This window comes from Rousettus aegyptiacus, unplaced genomic scaffold (assembly GCF_014176215.1).
Source record: "Rousettus aegyptiacus isolate mRouAeg1 unplaced genomic scaffold, mRouAeg1.p scaffold_m13_p_17, whole genome shotgun sequence".
Lineage (NCBI taxonomy): Eukaryota > Metazoa > Chordata > Mammalia > Chiroptera > Pteropodidae > Rousettus > Rousettus aegyptiacus.
The window spans coordinates 26,238,258-26,261,364 of NW_023416292.1; the positions used below are offsets into that span (position 1 = coordinate 26,238,258).

At 61.9% G+C, this 23,107-nt stretch overlaps 2 protein-coding genes across 2 annotated transcripts; both read right to left on the bottom strand.

Moving 5' to 3' along the window:
* Nucleotides 1–12,506: 12,506 nt before the first annotated feature.
* Nucleotides 12,507–14,080, bottom strand: PRR9 (proline rich 9). Its single transcript, XM_036235267.1, has 2 exons — nt 14,019–14,080; nt 12,507–13,601 (listed from the first exon to the last, which is right to left on the bottom strand). The coding sequence occupies exon 2, from the start codon at nt 13,579–13,581 to the stop codon at nt 13,231–13,233; it is 351 nt and encodes a 116-aa protein (XP_036091160.1). The 5' UTR covers nt 13,582–13,601; nt 14,019–14,080; the 3' UTR covers nt 12,507–13,230.
* A 7,897-nt stretch (nt 14,081–21,977) lies between these two features.
* Nucleotides 21,978–22,528, bottom strand: LOC118612930 (late cornified envelope-like proline-rich protein 1). The gene is made up of 2 exons (XM_036235181.1): nt 22,442–22,528; nt 21,978–22,328 (listed from the first exon to the last, which is right to left on the bottom strand). Exons 1-2 carry the CDS (start codon nt 22,526–22,528, stop codon nt 21,978–21,980), a joined length of 438 nt encoding a protein of 145 aa, XP_036091074.1.
* Between the last annotated feature and the right edge of the window lie 579 nt (nt 22,529–23,107).

A 23,107-nucleotide genomic window follows, 5' to 3' on the forward strand; every position in this document is an offset into this window, starting at 1 on the left:
ATGGTCCGGGCCCCCATGGTCTTGGCCCCCAGGGTCCGGGCGCCCACGGTGCCCATGGTCTGGGCGCCCGCGGTCCAGGTCCCCGGGAAGTCGCGCCCAGAGGTGGGGGAAGCGCCGGCCGGGTTCGCTGAGCCGTTTCCCCCAGAGCATCACTTCGTGCAGCTGTCTCGGAAGCAGCTGTGTCCGGGAGGGCCATTTGTGTCCTAGGGGGAAACCAGTTTCTGCTGGGGAGGGGCTGTGGGGGCCCAGAGAGGCTGCACGTTCCCAGGCGTCCCCCTTCCCCGGGGCGGAGGCAGGGGTGAGCCCCCCGGTCTGCAGGGGGTGAGGGGCCGTCGTGGCTCTCACTGCAGGGGGAAGCCGGTGGGCACAGATCCATGGCTTCCGGGACACGCCTGGCTCTGTCGGCCGCAGCCTGGTCCCCGGGAACTGCCTTCCCTCTGCAAAGTTTCAGTGACAAGAAAAAGGGATTTCTTAACTGCTCAGCTGTAAGAATCACTGGGCGGACAGGGCTGTGGTGAACCGGGGTGCAGCCCCGCCGCCCCCGCCAGGCTCCCTGCCGCGTCGGGACCCTGGGTGTCGGCAGCCCCAGGCGGCCGCGCCTCTGCGTTGGGGACGCTCGTCACTCCTCCTGCTGGTCCCCAGTTCTCCCTGTGTGGTGAGCCGGCTGCCCCGGCAAGGGTGTGGAGCCAGCGCCTGACGATGTCCCCACGATACACCCGAGGAGCAGGCACCAGTGTCCCCACTGCACCGATGACAGTGTGTGACACACATCGCCACAAATGCCATCGGCGGCCATGTCTGTGCCGTTCAGCGCGCATGGGCGCTGCTCTGGGAGACGGCGGAGAACGTGGCCACAAGGGCCCGGTCACGGTGGCACTGGGCAGGCCGCCCCCAGGATCTCACGGGACAAGGGGCGCGAGCGTGTTCGACGGAGGAAGTGCCGTGTGCTCCGGGGACATCCCGGCAGGTGCGAAGACTCAGCGTACTTCACACCTCGAGAACCTCGCCCCACGTGGACCAGAAATCTTCGGAGACCTGTCGCTTGTGACCGGCCTGGTGGCGTCAACCAGGTGACTGCTGGGCTTGGCCTTCCGCGCCCTGGGGGCAGACGGGGCGCCATGCTGGTTGCCCAATTTTCACAAGCCATGAGGGGCGACCCCACCCCCACATTCCAGCTCCCAACACAGCGCTGCTCTGGGGGTGCCCAGCAGAGGAAGGACAGGCCCCTGGCAGCCCCTCCCCATCCTGGCATGAGGCGGGGTGGGCGGGGGCGTGGGGGGGGGGGGGGCGGTTGGGGGGAGGGGGGGGTAGGGGGGGTTGGGGGGGTGGGGGCCGCTCCCGTCCTCTCCCTCCTGAAGCCCCGCCTGCCAGTTCTGAGCAGCGCCCCCAGTGGAGGGGCCGAGGGTTCCAGCGACTCGCCCGGAACCTCCCGAGTTGTTTGTGGTGAGCCGTCTTCTCTCGGGATCAAACTGTCGTATTAAATTTTATTTATCTGTTTATTAATATGCCATCCTCAAACCGCGGCGAGGTTTGGGAGCTAGACGTAGAAAATCAGAACCGGGAAAAGGAAGATGGAGCAGAGACAGGAATGAAAATAAACAGTTTCCCTTTATCATTTTAAAACAACAAACAACGCGTAACCTGTTACGAAAGCTGTGCGTGGGCCCCGAGAGCGCTTGTAAGGTACAGAGGCGTCGCTGACGGGAGTCCCCTGCGGACCTAACCTACGCTGCTGTGTGCGTCAGCGCATGTGACTCCGGATTTACTCTTTCAAGGTTTCCCGGCACAGTCCGCTGTCCTTTTCGCACGCCGTGTTCTGATGACCGGGTAGAACCCCGCCGTGTGGTGACCCTCGGCGCGCGGTCTGTTCCCCATTGCCCAGCGCTTGCCTTTTCCCCACGTTCATGCGATCGTTGCGACGATCACCCTCGTCTGCCTAAGTCCTTAACCATCGCCACTGGCTTTTTCAGGTAAATTCCCAGATGCGAGGTCCCCAGGCCGCAGCACGTCCGCCACGTTTTCTGCGCAGGCAGGGACACGGGCCCTGGAGTCGGACCCCTTGGGGACGGCGCCCTCCGCCACCTGCCAGGTGGGTGGCCCGAGGGAACCTGGCAGGGCTCGTCACGGGGCCGCCTTCCCGAGTTGCTGAGAGACACATGCGCTCTATGCGTGGAGAGCCCGTCCACCGTGGCCGGCCCACGCCGAGCGCAAAGCTCTCGGCTGTTGCCGTTGTCATCGTCAGCGTAATGGGTGCCACTTGTCCTGCCGAAGGGTGTCTCATGCCAACACCCACAGGCGTGAGTGGGAGCGTGCGGGTCCACACACCTCCGTCAGCCCTGGATGCCCGCGCTGCTGCTTGTCCTGTTGTAGGCCAATCCGATAGGCATGGCAGGCTGCTGCTTTATTTTTACTTCTTTGATCAGTAGTGAGCGACAGGCGTTTTTTTTTGATGACTTTATTATTAGTTTTTACGTGTTCATTAGTGAATTTCCTGTTCATGATTTTTCACGTTTTGCGTGGGGGCTAGAACCGTGCCCTTTTTTCATGTGGGTTTCTTTCCTAAGGTCTGGTGCCATTTAATTTTGTTTCTATTTGTGGATACAGAAATTGTAGTTTTCCTTGGTGCTCTGGCTTGTGGAGTACACGGAAAAGCCTAGTGTGAGATACCTGTATTTTTTCAATTTTGAATTTTTAATAATTTTTTGCTTTCACCTTTTGAATTCAAATGAAATATATTTGGAATGTTAATAATTAATTCCCCCACTTTTTGGTTTAATTATTATATAGACAAAATTACATAATTTTGGTTTGTTTCTTGGCTACCTCCTCTGTTGCATTAATCTCTGTGTCTTTTTCTATGCTTGCATTTTAATATATTTTTTTGTAGCTTTCTAAAATACTTTACTCTCTGTTGATGTATGTCCACTTTCACTAATTTTTTTTGGAAATACTTTCTTGGCTAGTCTGATTATTTCTATAAATAAACTCTGGAATAATCTCGTCAGCGCTAAGAAGAATACTGATTTTGATTAGAATTGCATTCGTGTCACACATCGATTTGGGAAGAATTGATATTTCTACTAGCCTTGCTCTTTCCCACTTGGAAATGTGGAAGTTGTTTGTTATTTAATCATGATGTTTTAAAGTGAGCTTTCGATTTTAGGGTCGTCTTGGACCCGCGCAGACAGCTCAGCGTCCCTTGCGCCTCGCACCCAGTTTTACTTGTCCTCGGCGCCCGACATCATCACGGAGCCTCTGCCGCAGCGGGGCGGCGGTGACGTCTGTGTCGCCGGTGCCTGATGCCATCTTCTCCCAGTGCCCCTCGTCTGTGCCAACGCTCCGTCCCGGCTCCCACGGGGGTCGCCGCGTCCCTCCTCAGACGTCCCTAGACTCGGTCTCTCAGGATGTCCCAGTTTTCGGCGATCTCGGCCATTTCGAGGAGTGCTGGTCAAGTGCTTTGCAGAATGTCCCTCGACTTGGGTTTGCCTGGGGTTTCTGTCACCTTTATTTTCTCTGCGAAAGGTACAGAGCTCCCATCTTCCTCCAGGTAGACCTTCTTTTTTTTTTGAGAGACATGTCTATCGTCGGGACCTCAGAGGACGTGCCGGGTGACGTGGAGCGCCCGGTCTTGGGCGAGCTTGTGGGGACCCACGGAAATGGTTTCTCACGGTCCCTTTTGTTAAGGCCCAGATCCCAGGTCAGCACGTGGAGCTCTGGTTCGAGGAGGGTCCTTTTCGAGCAGCTGGTTTAATGCGCTTGACCGTTTAGACTTACGCCTGTCCGATGTGTCCCCCAGAGGGACCCAGAGGACACTTCCGGCGCCCGGGAGTACAGCCAGCTGCCTGGGCCCTGGCGCCGGCCCCACCTGTCACTCTGCTCTGGCTTGCCATCACCAAGTGGGGGCGTCCTCAGCTCGGGGGACGCCACAGGCCCTGCACAGAGCTGCAGTGGGGGTCGGAGGAGGTGGCACCCCACACACGGGCAGCCGTGTCGCCCGCGATCATCAGCGTCAGCATCCTTGGTGAGCCTCCTCGTGGGTCCTGGACTCCTGAGGTTGGGAGGCGCATGCTCGGAGAGGGACGTGCTGGTGGGTGGGGCTGCATAGTGTCCGGGAGCCAGACGAGTCCGGAGCGGCTCCGTCATCGACGCTGAAAACCCGGAAACCCCGTCCGTGCTCCCGGCTCCTGGAAGGCGGCCTGCCTCCTTACGGACCCGGCTTCAGGGCCACCTGCTGGCGTGGCTCAGGCTCGGCTCGAACCCTGATGGAGGGCCTTGACCGTGTCCCTAGTCTTACGTTCTGCAGAACAAGCCGAAATGTTTTGTCCTGAAATTTAAACCTTTGGTTACAGAAATGTCTTAGCAAGGCTCCCCTGGTCTCGATGTGACTGGCATCTCCCGGGACCCTCTGTTCTAAACTGGGGGCAAAATGACCTCCCATCCCCATCCTCACTGCCAGCCCCTTCTAGGACAATGTGTAAGTTTACGTCATGGAATTATTGAGTCAACTGAATATCGGGAGAAATTTTGCCAAAGACGACCGTTTTCAGGAATCAGTTAGTAATTGCTCCACAGTCCCGGGTAGCAGTGAGATCCTAGGGCCGAGTCCCTTGAAGGTAAGACCTGAGTCGTGATGTGGGACGGTGTTGCCCGTGCGCAAATTCTGCTCAAAGAGTAATGATGAAGGGGACGCGGAGACTCGGTCGTGTTCGGTCACACTTGGAGAAGTCCCATGCCTGAAACGTGGTGACGTTGAGATTCGAGCGTCCCCAGATGTTAAGGACGGAGCACTTGCCTTCGACTCCCTTAGTGCCTGATCCCGGCTGCTGTGACCGGTGCGCCTTTGGGGTCCATGTCTGGGCTTGGAGCCGTCGGACAGATTCTTTGATTTTTAGGACTTTACGAGCCGGACAAAAGCTCCGTGGGCACAAATTTCGGCCCCTTCGTTACCGACCTGAGACGCTAAGGCTCTGCACCTAATAGAAATCGACAAGAGGCCAAACCGAAGGTTCCAGGACTTAACGCTCCAGCCCAAGGGAGAGGGGGCAGTGCAGAATGGGATCGTTCTCCTGCGCGGGGCCCCAAGGCAGCCGCGGGGTGGGGCGTGACAGAGGGCGGCGGGAGGGACGGCGTGGGACGGCGTGGCAGCAGCTGGGCGAACCCCCTTTCTTCCTGGCTACGGTGCTCGCTCAGACGCAGTCCCCGCGAGGTGGCCATGCCGCTCCCCATCGCCACCCGGGAAGGTCATGCGGCAGTCACCTCGGGGCTGCGCGTGCAGGTGGCCGTGGGGGCCGCCGCCCCGGGAGGTTCTGGGGCCAGAAAGTCGTGCGTCAGCCTGGGGAGGCGGCTGAGCTGGACGCTGCGGGCACCACTGGCCGAGCCCCGTTCCCTGCTGCCTCTCCCGCATCCTTCCCACCGGCAGGGTCACCGGTCACGGAGCGCACCGGCGACTCCACGCAGCTCGGGACCTGGAGCCCCAGCTGGAGCTGGGGTCCCAGCTGCACTTTCCTCGAGGCCCAGCACTGCCGTCTTTGGGGCTGCGAGTCCCCTCTCACCCTCTCACCCTCTCACCGCGCCCCGCCCCCTGCCCCCCCGCCCCGCCCCCTGGGCGGAGTTCCCGCCTCTCCTGCCGGCGCCTTTTGAAGCTCCACGTTTTTCATTTTTCCGACGTCTTTGATTGCACTGCAGTTTTTTTTCTGTTTCTGTGTTTGCGTCTCCTGGACGCTGAGCCCCTCAGGGCAGCGACTTTGCCTTATTCTTGGCCGAGTTCCTGGGGCCCAGCTCGATGGCAGGCCCCGCGGGCCCTGCCACACCTGCGCGGAACGAATGACCAGGCGACCTACAGACCGGACAAGCCCTGCGCGTTTCACCGGCATCTGCGTTTACCCAGCTGCCAAGCGTTCCTTATCCCGGGATTGGCCACCGGGCGGCAGAGCGGCGGTGGGGACCTCGTGCCCGGGTGCTCCGCTGCGCCCCCCGCCCCCATTGTTTCATCCATGTCCCAGTGATTTCCCGCTCCGGGGTCCCTCCTGATTCCTGCTTAGAGCCAGTGGATGTCAGAGGTGGAAGGGACCAAGGGGCATCTGGTATCGTCGCCCCCCTTCACGGAACTGGGGGCGGCATTTTCTGTCCTGTTCCCAGGTCTTGGACCCACCCCAGAGCTGGACCCCAGGGGGCGGGGAGCTGGGCCTGAAGACCTGATTTCATAGGAAGCTGAGACTGAGTGACACTTTTCTACTGTTTGAGGCCATGGGTGGAAGGGTCACCGAGAGCCGCCGCCTTCGGCTCTGGCAGCATCGGCGCTAATGGGCGCCGAGGTGGGTTTGTCACCTGGATGTGTCTGTCGGTAGAAGCCCCGAGCATTGCCTGCTGGGCCTCCTCGCGGCCTCCCGCCCGGCCCCTCCCCACGGCCTTCGGAAAACACCTTGCGCAACCGTCCTCTTTCCTCATGGCACGCGGGGTGAGTGTGTCCGTGAGTCAGCTCCACCGAGGGCGTCCCCGTTCAGGCGGATGTGGCCTCAGGAGAGTCACCTGCGGGGGGCCGGGGGCCGGGGGCCGGGGGCGGGGAACCGGAGCGCGGCGGCCCTGGCGCGGGCTTCGCCAGGGTGTGTGAGCACGGGACAGGCCGCATTCTTCGAAGTCTGGCACCGTCCCCGGGTCTTGACCCCCCTGCTCCACTTCCGAAGCCAAAATTCTTGCGTTTAAAACTGGGTCAAGGCGAATGTGGGCGACGGCGTTGGTGGCGGTGTGTTGCGCCGCGATGATGATACACGCGCCGGGAAGGGCCGGAGTCGGCGCTGGAACCCCGGCCTGGGTGCCGCCGCCGCCGCCGAGTCAACACGCGCTGGAAAAACGCTTCCCGTTCGGGACGCGAATAAAGCGTTGGCCAGTTTGTTTGTTTGTTTGTTTGTTCGTTTGTTTGTTTGCTTGTTTTGCGCTCGTTTTTCTGTGCTGTGTCTTCGTCAGGACCCGTGTGGGAAGGGCGGGTCCTCTCAGACTTCGCGAGAACACGAGCACCCTGGGGTCCCCTGGGGCCAGGGAGTGTTGCTCGCCTCTCCAACAGGGGGTGGCCACAGGGCCCGACCGTGTCTCTCCACTTGCTCCAGAAACCCCATCTTCACACTGGGGTTCCCTGGTAGGGAGGGCTGGGTCTTTGGACAGGAATCCCTGGCCGCTTCATGGACCCCGCGATGGACAAAAGTGGTCGTGGTGCGTAACCAAAGGGCAGGACTGTCACGTCCCTCTGCCCCTGTGGCGAGCACCGCCTGTGGGTCAGGCTCAGGCAGCAGGCCGAGGGCCCGGGGCAGGCATGGTCCCAGCACCCAGAGCCATCTGCGCTGGCCAGCTGTGTGCGCATGCGCGTGTGCGCGCCCTGGAGGGCATGCGTCTGTGTATGTTTATGTGTGCGAGGCATACAGTGTGAGAGGTGCAGTGTACAAACCCAACATGCTCGTGAGGCTCCAGAGGGTGGGCAGGGGGAGGCGGCCCCCTCCAGGAGGGCAGGGTGCTGGCGAGGGGGCTTTGGGCCGGGTGAGCTCTGGGGCGCCACCGTGCGGGGAGCCTGACTGTGGCCTGCAGCACGGTGGCTGTTGGAGCGGATTCAGCTTCTGCGGTGTCTGAGGCTCGGGCGGGGCCGCCTGTGTGACCGGGCACAGAGCTCGTGCCCATTCCAGTCCCCCCCACGGAAGCCCTGTAAATGGGGGCCCGGCTTCAGCTCGGCTTCCCCCTCGTTCTGGGAAGTGGCCTGTCCCTCCACGTGAGTCCTTCCGTCCACGCATACCTGTCAGTGCTTGCTGGGTACCGGCCACTGCTCTGAACGCTATGGCCATGAATCAGATGAACACATTCAGGCCCTCATGTTCTCGTGGGAAAAGTCAGACAATAAATATGCAAACAAAATTATTTGATTTTTTTCTATGTACTGAGTTTATTGTCTTCTTAGCATTCATAAACTCAGTATGTAACAAAAATAATGATGACGGTGATGATGCTGGTGATGATGATGGTGATGATGGTGATAACGATGGTGGTGGTGATGACGACGGTGATGATGATGGTGATGAAGGTGATGATGGTGATAATGATGATGGTGATGAAGGTGGTGATGGTGATGATGATGGTGGTGATGATGGTGCTGATGGTGATGGTGTGAGTGTGCACGTGTGTGTGTGTGTGTGTGTGTAGCTAGGGGGTCATGGAAGACCGCTCTGAGGCACGGCACGTGAGTGGAGGCATGAACAGCGAGGCGGCCAGGCCTGTTTTAAGCATTCCAGTCCTCAGTTTCCCCTCCTCTGTGCCTTGCTCTTCCCCTCTCTGCTGGACCACTTTTCGGTGTTGCTGATCCTAAGGAAAAACAAACCAAAGTTGCCTAGACGCCTACCTCCCCTCCAGCCAGCACCTCGCTTCTCTGCTCACGTTCACACCCGAGCATCTTTGGAGAACAGTTCCCAGACTGTCCTCGCGGGGCCCCTCCCTTCTGTCCCTCGATCCACTTGGCAGATACAGAGCCATCGTTTAAAGTCTCTTCTCTGCTTAAAACTCTTCAGGGTCTTCCCATTGCATGTCAAATAAAGCCACATCATCATATACGTGTGTCTTGGGGGGGACGCAGGGTCAGGGAGGGGCAGAAACAAGCGTACACCTGGCCTGATGTTCGCACACTGACATAACCTCACAGTTAGGGCCTGGGACCCCCCCAGTGTCTGGCACACCAAAACCCAGTAGAGAGCCCGGCCTGTAACTGGTGTTCAGCAATATTTGTTGAATGATCAATTCACGAAGGAGGTTTGTTCGACATCAGACTGAGCTTTACTAAATGGGAAGAGATGGGGCATCAGCGTCGGCTGTGAACGGTGATGAGGAGAACGTCGATTTTGAGTATGATACGGGACCCGGAGCCAGACAGCCTGACTTCGGGCTCAGCTTCCTGTTGTCTGTGAGACCCTGAGGAAGTTACTGAGCTTCCGAGTCTTAGTTTCGTGTTTATAGAACGGTGACAGGAAGAGGATCGACTTCTTTCGGTTGCCGTAAGGATCATAATTGTTACCGCACTCTAAATACCTAGAAAGTGCCACCTAGTGTTTGCCACTATTGTTAATGGTGGTTGTCACGTCTGTCCTTCCTGGCGCAGGAATGACAGCAGCATTGCTGGCAGGTAGTTTTGTGACTCTCTCCATGGGGACGCTCTCGTCGCCATCCTGGGCTACTTCTAACACAATCCCGAGCTCTTTACTGTAGGATTGGCCTTCTCATTAGCGTAACTGTGTTAACAGTAACTTTATACTGATGGTGATTAAAGGGTGATTCTGAGCCGCAGTTCCAATGCGAGTCTGTGTGGGGGGGTCCCCCACACTAAACAGCAATTCTCAGACACCAGGGGGCAGTCTAACAACTCAGCTTGGTTCTGACACTACCTGGAGACAGCATGGGACCACACAGGCGAGGGGCTCCGTCACACAGGCGAGGGGCTCCGTCACACAGGTGAGGGGCTCCGTCACACTTGCGAGGGGCTCCGTCACACAGGCGAGGGGCTCCGTCACACAGGTGAGGGGCTCTATCACACACCTGCACGTGCACGCACACAGGTTTCAGAAGCCAGCCGCTAGTTTAGCTTGTTACCTGTACCTTTGACAGAGTGGCTGTACATCGTTGGCTCCTACAGCCTCCTCTGTGGGTTCGATTAATTTGCTGCCGGGGCAGCTCACAGAACTCAGAGAAACTTCTACTTACAAAAGTCACTGGTTTATTTTGAAAGGATGTAACTCGGGAACAGCCCGATGGAAGAGATGCGAAGGGCAGGGCGTGGGGAAGGGGTGGCGGGGCGCTCTCCGTGAATCTCCACGTGTTCTCCAACCCGGAAGCCCTCTGAGCCCTGAACCTCGGGTTTGCGTGGGGGTCTCACTACAGAGGCCCTGTTGATTGAATCGTGGGCCATTGGCGATTGATTCAACCCTTAGCTATGCTCTCCTCCCCGAGGTCAGAGGGTGGGGCTGGAAGTTCCAACCCTCTAATCATGTGACCGGTTGCTTTGGCAACACACCCCATCCTCAGGTGTGGTCCACAAGTACATTAACATAACAAAAGACACCTTTGTGGCTTTCCTCACTTAGGAAATTCCAGGGGTTTAAAGAGAGCTCAAAGCCAGAAATGAGAACAAAGACCTAATCTCTTTTTTGCCAGGGTCTGCCTTGGGTTTGAGCAGGAGCTTGTTCTGTGTGGACCACTGTGTTCTGGCCCGACGTGCTGTGTTTCTGGCCCTGGGCCTCTGGGGCTGATGTCTCTTCCATGACTGGCTGGCAAAACCTCTTTTCACAAGAGTCGGGGGTACTTAAAAGATTAAAAAAAAAAATCGAGTCCAAATTTCCTATAACCTTCCTGGCTGGCTAGTCATTTGGCCGCCCCTTGCATATGGTCATTGACGGCGGGCTCACTACTGCATGAGCGGGCCATTTCATTGCTGGGCATTTTAGTCCCGACATGGGCAGAAATCTGCCTTCCTGTCCCCTGAGCTCCCCGATCCAGGTTCTTCCCTCTGGGATCACATTCGGAAGCCCTGACAGCCATCCTGTGCCCTGTCTCAGGGCTGGCGAGACAAGGTGCCCAGCGGCCTGGGCCTTCTGCTCAGGGTATTCGGATGGTCTGTGTCTGCCTGCAAACGCAGAGTCGGGACGCTGGAGGCTGCTGACCTGCAGGGCTGACACGCGCACCTGTCCCCCCCCCCCCCCCCCCCACGGCTGGCTCGTTCAGTCACCCGTTTCCACTCAGCGGTCATCTGCTCGGGTAGGCTTTTCCGGACCTGACCACCGACGCCCTCCTGGCCAGACGTGCTGCAGCGCTCCGTTTGACCTTCGGCACGCCCCCGCCCTCGTTTGTGCACCTGCTTCGTGGCATTTTGTCTGTCCGTCCCGTTCGTGCCGGCTCGGGGGGCGGGCGGGGGGGAGGCGGGCACGCTGTGTGTCTGGTTCACCACGCGTCTCCCGTGTTTGGCACATGCAAGGCTCTCGGTAGGTGTTTTTGAGGGGAGACTGGAGTTGGGGAGCCCAATCGCAGTCCCGGCGGCCTGATTCCTGAGCCCAAACACGTTAGTTACTTCTGTCCCGCACAGCCAGTCCTCCCTCTCCCGGGGATGCTGCGTCCCCAGCCCCAGGGTGTGCGCATGCTCCGCCTCTGACTCGGGCCGGCTGGGCGTGGCCCGCCCAAGGCCCCTCGCCTCTGCGGCCGGTAGATGGTGCTGTTGGGAAGGGGAACGGGCCTCCCAGGGCTCTCGAGGAGGCGGGATGGTTGCGAGGCTGGCTGCGGAGAGGGGAGACAGGAGCTGGAGGTCGGACGCCCGCCCGCCCGCCCGCCTCTTCTGCCAGCCACCGCCGGGTACAAGGCAGGTCTCTGGGGGGAAAGGAAGGGCAGGAGCAGTGAGCCCAGACCTGCCGCGTGGCTGAGGTGTCCTGGGACAGTGATGGCCGTGGGGACGGAGTGGGAGGATGTGGGGGTGTCCCCCACGCACCCCTTCTCTGAGCCAGGACCCGCCGGCTCGTGCGTATACAAGTCCAGCCTGGCCGCCCGCCTGTTTCTCTAGTGTTCCCTGCACTCAGCACACACATGCACATGCGCGCACACAGAAACACACACATGCACACACCACAAACATGCACACGCAGGTGCACACACGTGCAATGCACACACAAACACATGCACACATATGCGCACATCCAGCACATGCACAAACGCATGCACACACAATGCACACCCGGCACAAACACACATGCACACACACACACACATATACACACAAACACATGCACATGTGCACACAGAACGGGGCTATGGAAGGGGGCAGGCAATGGGCACTAAGCCTTCTGGGCTCACAGTTTTCCAGAAAGTTCCCCCTGTCCCCACCTCGGGCTGCACGTGCCTCCACTGCGGGGGTCCTGTCCGCTCTCCCTCGGTGCTCCCACCGCACCCAGCGCCCTGGCGACACGCAGGGGCACGGTTAGGGCGACCGACGCATCTGGGCTCACCCGGGACTGCTCCGTGTTGACACCCAGAGTCTTGCGCCCCGGGACACCCCTCAGCCCCAGGCGAGCCAGGCTACAGGTCACCCCGTCAATGAGAGGAGCCTCCTTCTAGCCCTTTCCTCCAGAAGATGAGGAGCAGGAAGATGCTGCAGTGCAGAGTCCCCGACCTGGGGTTCTGAGTGTGGGCGGGGCTCGGGCCCACTGGCCTCTCTCAGGTGTCACTGCGCACAGGTGTCTGTCAGTGTGCACAGGTGTCAATGTGCACAGGTGTCTGTCAGCATGTGCACAGGTGTCAGCGTGCACAGGTGTCTGTCAGCGTGTGCACAGGTGAGCCTGCGGTGTCGCGGGTGAGGGTGAGGGGCGGGGGGTCCGAGCCCCCTTTAAGGAGGCCCCTAGCAGCCCTGCTGAGGGGTCTCCTTCTATCCCCACTCAAGGCTCTCCAGAGCAGGGGCGCGGGCGAGCAGCGCAGGGGTGGGGGCGGGGGGAAGAGCACACGCGTTCTCGGGATCGGCTTTATTCTGCGTTTCACCTTCACCAGGGACAGGAAGCTGCAGAGCGGACAGGCAGACACACGTCGCGGCTCTGACGCAAGCGCACGGGGGAAGTCGAGGCCGCCGAGCGGACCAGCGGGGAAGCACCAGCATCAGCCCAGGACCCCACGCGTCCCGTCTCATCGTTCCTTTTTCTGTTTGTTTGTGTCATTTTTTTAAAGCACAGCCGACATTCTAATGTCCAATTACTGGCTGTCCTTCTTCAGAAAGCAGAGCTAAAATTACCCAAATTTTGACTTTCGCAGCACCACACCCACGGTGGTGGCGATCGGGACAAAAGGTCCATGGAACGGTTGGTTTGAGGCTCCGGCGAGAGGCTGGTGCTCTGAAAGACGAAGGGAGGCATCCTCGGCTGTTGCACGCCCCGTGGTGGGGGGCTTTTCCCGCGGGGGGAGCTGGGCGAGGCTTCCACCGTCTCCCCCCACGGGCGCCCGACTCCTACGGTTGAGAATGTCTGCCGGGCTGCCGAGGACGACCCTTAGGCGCAGAGGTCGACGACATGCAGAGACGACTATCTTGAGAGACACAGAGCCAGTCCTGGAGTGCGGAGGGAGCCAGGAGGCGAGAGCAGGTGCACACAGAGGTACCCACGGGAGGAGGCACCGTGCCACGGGCGGGGGCGGCTTGCCATCTGCGGCCGTCTTCTTGACCCCAGATGGCGTCATGAGCAGCTACTTGGCCTTGCCAGGGGGCGAGCACTTCTCCTGCACGCTCTGCGTGCAGACCTCCACGTGTTTCGTCTGAGACAGCTCCTGGCAGGGGTCCTGGCACAGAGGTGGGCAAGGGTCCTGGCACGGAGTGGGGCAGGGGTCCTGGCTTTGCTGTGGGCAGCTCTCCAGGTTCAACTCCTGGCCCCGAGGGAGACACACCTCCTGAGCCGGCACCGCACCCTTCTCTCCGCAGGGGTCCTGGCTCGGCGGGGGGCACACCTCCTCAGCCTTGGCCTGGCATGGCTCCTGCGTCTTTTGAAGACATGGAGGAGCCACACATGGCTGCTTGGTCTGCTGCTCGTGGAAGGACATCCTGGGGTGATTCGCAGAACCTGAAACAAACACAAGATTTGAGGTCGTCTGCATCCGGAGTACCAGGGGAGGGAGGGGGTGGGCAGTGCATCGTGGCTCCTGAGCCTAAGGACTCATTTCTCTGCTGCTTCTTGTCCCGTCCCCTTTGCCGGCCCTGGTTCGGCTCCCTCTGACGCCCACCGCCCAGGAGGGGGCCTTCCCGCAGCGTTTGTCCAGATATCCATGGCCCCAAGCCCCGGTCCTCCCACGGTTCTTCTATTCGACTCAGTGTCTTGGAAAATCGGGTGCAAGAGACTAGCTAGAACGCACAGGATGGCTCGAGAGGCCCGAGAAACGGCAAACGATTGTACGATCAGAAAGCGCAGTCTGGCGGAGAGAGAGAACAGTGGCCTGGCGGGGACCGGGCGGTTAGGGGAGAGGGCGTGACGTCCCCTTACCTGACCTCCAACAGGACCCAGCAAGGACTGCAGTGCGGAGCCCAGCCAGGGACCGACTTTTATACAGCGCTCACTCCCACGGGAACGACCGGCCACGTGGGCCGAGGTCCTAATTGTGGAGTCACTGTGGCAAGCTTCCTCTGAAAGTGCCCATTGCTTGAGTCACTGCTTGGGCTGCTGGCTAATCAGCCTCCACTGTGGCCTCTGGGTCCTCAGCTGACCTCAGCTAGGCGGGCCCCCCACCCTGCTCATTAGAAGCAGCAGCAAAAGAATGCTTGTAACACGTTATCTCAGTCTGTTACCGTGGGATTGGGCCCCACAGGTAAGAGCCACCTGCTCATCCTGTCTTCACCCACGGGACGTTTGTGCTTGAGGCTTGGCGTCCGTCTGCATCAAGGGCACATCTGGCCTCGTTCAGACATTTCCGCAGATGATTTTTCATTGAGCTCGGAAAGTCAAACTTCCAGACCCCAGAAAGATGGATCTTCCTGGGGTTCCAAGCCAGCAAAAGACCTGCGGCCTGCGGGGAGAGCGATTTTCCTACACAGAGGTCTCAAGGGAGAGCAGAGTCACCCATTCCGCGCCTCCCCCCTCCCCGGGTCGTGGAGTAGGGTGGCGAGAAGCGAGAGCAGGGAGAAGGCGGGCGAGCGTCATGCTCTCAGCCTTGATTTACGACGCTTCTAAAAGTGGAGTCCTGAGTTTTCACAGTGGCCAAGAGAACAGGACTCTGGGAAAACTTTTCTTAGAACTCAGGGCAATAAACGCCAGGGGGATGAAAGGAAAAGTTTCAAAGCAAACACGCCCGGCTTTCTCCACTCCTCAGTCCCGGTCCGGTCTGTCGCCTCCCCCTGCTGACCTCCCGCTCCGTGCCTGCTGACCTCCCAAGCGTCCGCCTGGGCTCTGCTCAAGTCTGCCAGCTTTAAGGGCCCTTCTGATTGCTCCAAACCGGAAGAGGCCTCGCCTCTTTCCGGACCCCCACGGTGTCTGTTATTTGTGCTATTTACGTGACATTTGCGATTTTCATTGGGAATTCCGGTTATTCATGCACGGGATCGCATTACGGTCCTGGGTTGCAGGCTGCGGGGGGCGGCTATGCTGCAGACAGGGAACGCGGAAGGTTAGTGATACCGACGGAGTCGGCGCGTTAACTAAAGCATAAAGAAGGCTCAAGTGGGGGACGGCTGGGGGTAAAGGCTGACCTCGCTCGTGCCACACGCATGTCCGAGTCCCTGGTTGAGCCCACGGAGAAAGAGGCTGAACGTGGGGATGTGGAGAAAGCGGGCCGTGCCCTCGTGGAGGGTGTCACCTGCTCCCAAAGGCCTCTGCCTGACATCCAGCTGCCGACCCCAAAGCAGGCCCGGGGTCATCACGGTGTCCTTCAGTGTGGACGGGGGGCAGAAGGGTCAGTGTCAGAGTGACCAGCCACGGCTGGCCTTGACGGTGGGGGAGACCCGGAGCCAGGCCTGTGGACGGACTCTGGACGCCGGTGAAGGCAAGGCCAGGGATGGCCCCGTGGGACCTCTGGGTAGAAATGCGGCTCCTCGGCCTCCGATTTTAGCCCAGAGAGACCCGGGGCAGGTGTCCAACCCCCAGAACCAGAAGACTAAAACTCGCTGTTGTTGGAAGCCACCGGAGGGGGCAACTCGTGCCGGGGGCGCCCGTAAAGCGATTTGCCTCCCGACACCCGGAGCTCGTGGGGGACGCGGGGGGAGAGGGGGATGCGAGGCCCCGGGCCAGCTCCCCCTCGCGGAGCACGCACCCGCAAGTCACGCCCGCCCCTCGGTCACAGACCAGGGGCGTGGACGAAGCGCTGAAGTGGGCACCCCGCTGAGCTTGGCTCGGCGCTCACGTGGAGTCTGTGATGTCGGATGAGCCGCCTGCCTCTCGGGGCCTCGCGTTCCCTTCCGAGAAGGGATGATGCCATGTCACAGGTTCCTCGGGAGGACAACTTAGGGAGCACACGCGCTGGCACTTCGGGCCACCGAGCCACTTCCACAAGGTCGGTGTAACGCGAATCGGTTCAGGGCTCACCTCCTCCACGAAGCCGTCGGGATTGCCCCCAGCGCTCCTCGTCCCGGCCCCTTTACTCTGTCCTCCCCTCCCTCGCCCAGCACTCAGTCTCTGACTTTACCTTCTGTGCAGGAGACAACGTACCGTGCCGAGGCCCAGGACCCCTGTCCCTGACCCTGGCAGCATGCGCGACCTCAGGCAAGCCCCTGGCCCCGGTGGCCATACTGCCATCACCTTTAAAATTCAGAAGTGAGACCGAGAGGGGAATCCGTGCCAGCCTTGCCGTCCTGCGATGCTACGAATGCGACCGGACGGCCAGCCAGGCACCTACACCACACTGTAAGTGCGTGTGCGCGTGTGCGCGTGCGTGTGTGTGCGCGTGTGCGTGTGAGCGTGTGCATTTGCGTGTGTGTGCGTGTGCGCGTGTGCGTGGGCTTCCTCCTTGATTAGGTTACACTCCACCCACGGGAGGTCCCGGTCTTCTGTCTGGTGCACGTGGCAGTGGCCAAATGAACGAACGTAGGTGACCTGACTTCCTGGGTGCAGAGCGGGAGTTCTTGGGGTCCGAGCCCAGTGGCCCAGTGTCTGGGGCTGTGGCTTTGGACGGCGTCGGGAAGATCGTCCCACCCCACATCTTGAGATGAGGTGACTCAGTCGTTTCTCTAACCATCCCCAGGCCTCCAGCTCTGAGACCGGGGCTAATCTGATTCCATGTCACCTGAGAGTTACGATTTTAGATTCCCGCAGCTGTCATTACTGGGAGCCAGGGTGTCATTATCCGGGCTCAGCAGAGGAGAGTCAGGTGTGTGCAGGGCATCACGTTTTTCCCCCCATTCCCATCAAATAACTATCTCCTTTGTTCGGATCATAAAAGCTCCCGGACTCCGTGAGTCACCGGCCGGCCCGTCTGCTCATGACAGGGCAGCGGCTCCGATGGAGCCGAGTGGGGGACGTGGCGCCTCCCGCTTCCCGGGGCAGGTGCTCGTGGGGTGCCTGTGGGTTCCCGGGGTGAGGCCGCCACTCCTGTCCCTGCCCTTCCCCCACTGTCGCCCACAGGAGGAGTCTGAATTAGAGGCCGCGGGAGGGGCGGCGGATCACGGGCCACCGGGCCCAGGGACGGGGACGAGGGAGGTCGCCTGGCCTGCCTCCCGCCTCAGCCCCGCACGCGCTCTAGACGGGAGGCGTGCGATGGTTGATCGGCTGCATTTTTTCAGACGGGTGCGAATGCTGAGCATCTCGTTCAAGGTCACGCGGTGCGCGTGCGTGGGGCTCAGACCAAGGTCCGTGGGGAAACGCCGAGGAGCTTCTTCGCGAACGTCAAGGAGGCGGGAGGGTGGTCCTCGTGGCCAGTCAGCGGTTCCTCACAGTTCCGGGGGGCCGAGGGAGCGCACGTGTGGACGGGGGGTGGGGGGGCCGAGGGAGCGCGCGTGTGGACGGGGGGGGGGTGGGTGGGTGGGGGGGCCGAGGGAGCGCGCGTGTGGACGGGGGGGGGGTGGGGGGGGCCGAGGGAGCGCACGTGTGGACGGGGGGGGGGCCGAGGGAGCGCGCGTGCGGACGGGGGGGGGGCCGAGGGAGCGCGCGTGTGGACGGGGGGGGGGGGGGCCGAGGGAGCGCGCGTGTGGACGGGGGGGGGGGCCGAGGGTGCGCGCTTGCGGACGTTGCCTGCGGCTGCGGCTTCAGGACATCGTGGCCCCAGGCCGAAGTGACCCGCAAGACGGGAGGCCGTGTTCCCAGATGGCGCGGGTCGGATGCTGGCCTGCACTCCCTTGCCCCCGACGCCTGGGCCCCGGCTCGCCTTGGCCTGAACTGGGCTTAGACATTCTAGAGTCTTCCAACGACCACGGCCCGGCGACTTGGGTTAAGCCGCCCGCTCCCTGGAGCTTCGTTTCCTCATCTGGACGCTGCGGCCCCGTGAGGGCCACGGTCGCCTCTCACACTCAGTGCCGCAAAGGCCCCTCTGTCTGCTGTGACTCGTGGTCTCCCGGGGCCCAGCCTGGGAGTGGGGTGCAGGGGTGGCGCTCGAGGCCAACGGCTTCCGGGGCTTCCGGGACGTTTCGCTCCTTCCCCGTGATTCCCTCTCTCTGCCTCACGCCCCCCCCCCCCCCCCCCCCCCCCCCCCCGCTTTGCACGGCAGGTGCTCTCGCCCCAGCGGGTGGTGGCCGGTGACTCCGGCGCTGACCCAGGTTCCTGAGCGCTTCCCGGCCTGGCTTTCGAAGTGCAGGTCCACACCTGCCGTCCCCCTCAGCCGCTCCACACCTCGCCACACCTTCCTTCTCCTCCTTCCTCTGAGGCGACCCCACTGCCCGGGGCCACACAGCCATGTCTGTGTGACGACATGGCGTCTCCCTTTGCCCCGCTGCCTTTGGCTCCCGGGTGAGGCCAGGGGGAGGGTGGGCAGGATCCGCCACTCGTGGTGCGAGGGGAGAGTGACCGAGTTGGGGGACGCCACGGCCTCAGCCCCCGGCCCCCCATCCTCACCCCCCCTCCCCCCGCCGCCCCGCCTCCGACTCCTGGGAATGACAGCGGTGGCGAGGGGCGGGAGCACAGTGGACGGGGGCCCGGCCCAGAGCCGCCCCGTCCTCCTCGGCAAAGGGCCCCCGGAGCGCCGCGCGCCGGCTCGTTTATCAGCATGGAGCGCCCGCCGTGTGTGCCGGGCAGTGCCCGGGGTCAGGGCTCGCAGCCCCCGGAAGCCCCCGGCTGGACGTGGCGTGGGGAGCTTGACAGCGGAGGAGGGACCGAGCCCCGAGACCGCGCGGGGCCTGGGCGGCCGGCACGCGGGAGGCGAGGGAGGCTTCTCGGGTCAGGCGACCCCCTCGCTGGGTCCGCAGTCGAGGGACTCGGGGGGAGATGGCGGAGCGACAGAGGAGAAACGCGGGTGAAGTCGCGGACTCTGCCGTGCGCCGGGGCGTGCGAGCGGTCGCCTGCGGCTGGGCCGACAGTTCTAGAAGGAGAGAGAAGCTGCGAGTGGGAGCTGGAGGAGGAGGCCGGGTGGCGGCTCCCGAGGGCTCCCGCCCGGCGGGCGAGTCGCTCCAGCTGTTTCCTGCGCAAGGAGGAGCCTTCGAGGGACGCGTCTGGATGTGTTTCGGGGGGCTGGCCTCGGCTGGCTCCCCACGGTGGGGGTGGAGGGAGGCGGGCGGGGAGGCTCTGCGTGGTATAGGAGAGACAGTGAGGGGGCCCCCAGGGGGGCGGCCATGGACCCTCAGTCTGGGCGGCGCGGCCTCGTGCCCGGGGAGGGGGCTCTGCAGAGGCGCCCCAGGCTCCGGGCTCCAGGCTCCGGCCCGCGTCTCAGACCCCGCGTGTTCGGTGACGGGCTCGCCTTGTCATGGAACCATGTTTGCTGGGCGCCAGCCCCCTGCAGGACACGGCTGTGGAGCCGCTCGTGGGCCTGGGGCTGAGCAAGGACCCGCGCCCCGGGGTAGGGGGGGCACCCGGGGTGGGCGTGCCTCGCACCCCTCCTCTGAGAAAGGAACTCGTAGTTTCCACGAAGCACGCAGGATGTGTCATCGTGCACACCGCCTCCCGGAACGTGGCCGCGCTTGTGCCCCGGCTGGAACATTCGTCATGGGGGAGCAGGACTGGAAACAGGAGAGGGCGGGCCACTGGGCACCTCCTGCCCCCCCCCCCAAGTCGCCATTCTTGTGGGAGGTGCCTGACGACGACCGGCCTCCGCGGCCCCCGGGGTTCTGGCGGACCCAGGGTCCTCCTGTAAGGCGGCTGCACGCCGCGCGATTCTGGGGAAAGCTCAGGGCTGGGGGTCCGGGGTAGTGCCCCCCCTGTCGCCACCCTGATGGGCCCTCGGGGCTGCCGTCCCCCACGGGAGGGGCCTCGGTCGTGCCCCGTCATGCCGTCCCTGAGCCAGCGAGCCTGGCGCCGCGCTGAGCCTCGTGCGGCCGCGTTTAGGGTGCCGGTTGGTTGTCCCGCAGCCCCTGCTTCTCGGAGCAGGGCCCGGGGCCAGCGCCGGGGCCGGGAGTTGTCCCAGCACCTGCTCAGCTCGTTCCAGCCACCGTCCCCAGAGCTGCTTTGATCTGGCTTTCCGCCGGCGTCACGGCCATTAGGAGATGTCTATCTTCGTTTCATTTACATGGGAGAAAGGAAAATGCGCTGGCAAATTAATGGCTTCATGTTCCCGGAGCTGGCCGCCGCCCAGCCTGTGCCCCGGGTCCTCGGTCACCTGAGAGGCCACCAGCCCCTGACAGACACGGCCGTGGAGCCACTCGGAGGCCTGGGGCTGAGTGAGGTCCTGCGCCCCCCAGGGGGCACCCCCAGGTGGGGGCACCTGGTGGCTCTCATCTGAGAAGGAAGCGCGTAGTTTTCACATCTGGAAAACGAGGGGGCTGCGCCCCAAGGCCTTGTCAGCTCCGGAGTGGCCTTGGCCCCGGGGGGCTCCCACGTCTCCTCTTGGGCGCGCTGTGGGCTCTGCACTCGCCGCGCCTTACAGGGCGGCGAGCTGGCCGCGTGCCACGTGCCAGCGGGAGCCGCCCCAGACCGGGCGCGCTGTGCCTCTCGCCGTGACGGCAGAGAGTCCTGCACGTCTTCCGCTCGAACATCGCGGGCCGTGGGGACGTGGCGGCCTTGCCCGTGTCACGCAGCTCTCTCACGCACCTGGTCGGTGGCGGGGGGGAGGGGAGCGCCTCGGGCCCAGCCCGTCAGCATGCTGGGTCTGCCTCTGGCCAGAGGCCTTACGACGCGGAGGGGGCCCCAGGGGGAGGGGACACACCCCGCAGAGGACGGGGGTGGCCGAGACCCCGGTGGTGAGTCTGTGGCCCAAGGCGCGACGTCCTGATTCCCCGCTGCCCCTCCCATCTGGACGCCCTGTCCTGCCGCGGGACGCAGAACGGATCGACTCCCTCCGCGAACCGGGTGCGTCGGACGCTTCCTCCAGCTGCTTGTGAAAAGCCCACCGACTTGTCGGCAGAGAGCACGTTCCCTCTTCCTTCCTAGTTCCCAGCTTTATCCTTTTCTGTTTCGCTTTGTATTTCAGTTTTTCTTTTGAGATCTTATGGGTTCACGGAAGGTTGCAAGGACCAGAGATCCACTTACCTTCACTGGAACTCGGCGGCGACGTGTTACGTGACTAGTTCAGCGTCGAAGCCAGCCACCTGACGCTGCCAGCGTGGCCGACACCTAGCGTGCCTGTGGGGCGGAGCGAGAGCCCCGCAGAGCCCGGCGAAGAAGCGCAGCACGGGGCAGGGGTGTCACACCTGGGCAGGTGCTGTGTGCTGCCCCGCCGCGCACTCGCCGAGTCCCAGGAGGCTGGGCGCTTGGCGTTTAACTCCTTAAGCCTCACGACAGCCCCGTAACGCCGGCGCGGTAAGGGTCACTGTTCCTTTTAGAGAGAGAAGGGAACAGCAAAGGCTCAGAGAAGTTGAGCGGTCGCCGAGGGTCACGGAGCCGTCAGGAGCAGAGTTCGAGTTGAAGCCGTGTTTCAGAGGCCTGTGCCCGAGCTCCGCGTCATGGGACCAAAAGCAGAGGCTTCAGGCTTCCTTTCCTGGGGTTCCTGGACCTGTCCAGCCGCCCGCCCCCTGCCCCCGCTTGTCCCCTCCCTCCAGCCTGCCCTGTGGGTCCTTGGGCTTAGCCACTCCGACAGCCGTACTCAGGGCTCTCCCCGGCTGTGCTCACGCAGGGGGCAGTTCCCGGGTGCACCCCTGAGATGCCGCCACACCCCTGTCTTCAGCAGGCAGGGCTGGGGACACCGTCTGCAAAGGTGGCGGGTCCCGGCCTCGGTCCCCAGGGGCCGCTTCTCGGGGCTGGTCTAGTGCTGGGGCCCAACAAACAGATCGACCAGAGATGGCTCAAAAAACCCAGGAGGAGGAGGAGGTCTTGCACAGCAGAGGGACACGTTTACTTGTCAGTTCATGGCTTCAGCTCTCAGGCCCAGGGCGGCGAGCACGGTGGCAGGCGGCGGTGACGGAGGTGGCAGGTGGTGGTGATGGCGGTGGGGCTGGCGCCTCACTCAGGCGGCGGACACTTAGGAGGACAGGGCTTGACGCAGGGCTTGGGAGGCGGGCAAGGGCACGGCGGGGGGCAGGGGGGGCAGGGGGGGCAGGGCCGGGGGCACAGCGGCGGGCACGGGGGGCACTTGGGTGGCGGCGGGCACTTCTCCGGCGGGCACTTCTCCGGCGGGCACTTGTCCCGCGGGCACTTCTCCGAGCATCGCTGCAGCAGCTTCTTCAGGCAGCTGGGCTGGCATTTGGTCTCGCACTTCGTTTCGCACCTGGGCTCGCAGTTCTTGGGCTCGTTCTTGGGTTCGCTGGGTTTATTTTTATCATCACTCGACATTCTTTCTTGATTTTCTGGGCCCTGCGAAGAAAGACGGGACAGGTTGCATGCGGGGAGAGGGGACGGCGTCCCCACGCTCATTCTCCAGGAAGCCCCCCACCCCCACCCCGCCCGGCTCCCTTCGAGACGGTCACTTGGGTGGAAAGCGTGACCCGGGGACTGCAGCCGGTACCATGGTCATCACTGCGCGGGGTGCCGGGTGGGCTCACGTCATCAATCATATACGCATCTAACCACTAGGCTCTACGCTCGAAACGAACACAATGCTGAATGTCAAAAAGATAAAATGTAAAAAGAATCCTTTCCCAGGATGTGCTCAGGCTCTAGACCGAACTGTCATCCAAGGGCTGTCCTCTGGCTTTTGCAGTGGGTCGGTGACAGCATTTCATGATCTCTCCGTTCTTTTCGCCTTCTCTTGTCTCCTGTCCCCAGCCCCCAGCAGAAGCTCTTAGCCCAGAGTCCCGGGAGCCCCCCAATGCTCCACCGACCATAAGAACCTGTATCAACATACCCGTGTCGGTGGAGTCAGTATCTTTTGTAACCTCACGTATTTTATTTAATTCATGTAAAAACACTCTCCCAGAGAGCCCACAGTTTGATCAGACTGCTGAAGGCATTTACGCAAAGCAAAGGTTTTAGAGAACCGACCAGGCCAATCGATTGGAATCGGCACACTTCGACCTGACAGCACGAAAATCCGACTTTGCCTAGCTTCGTCTCAAAATCAGTGCGGCTTTCTGGGGAGACTCATCATTAAACCAAACTCCAAAAGAGGTGACAATCCCTCTTTCAAATGAGGG

What these genes read in the sequence shown, in the direction of transcription:
- LOC118612930 (XM_036235181.1), bottom strand. Translation starts at nt 22,528, where the DNA reads ATGATTGATGACGTGAGCCCACCCGGCACCCCGCGCAGTGATGACCAT. An exon ending in GGGTCACGCTTTCCACCCAA is followed by an intron (nt 22,329 to 22,441) that starts GTGACCGTCTCG and finishes CTTTCTTCGCAG; the next exon opens with GGCCCAGAAAATCAAGAAAG.
- PRR9 (XM_036235267.1), bottom strand. Translation starts at nt 13,581, where the DNA reads ATGTCCTTCCACGAGCAGCAGACCAAGCAGCCATGTGTGGCTCCTCCA.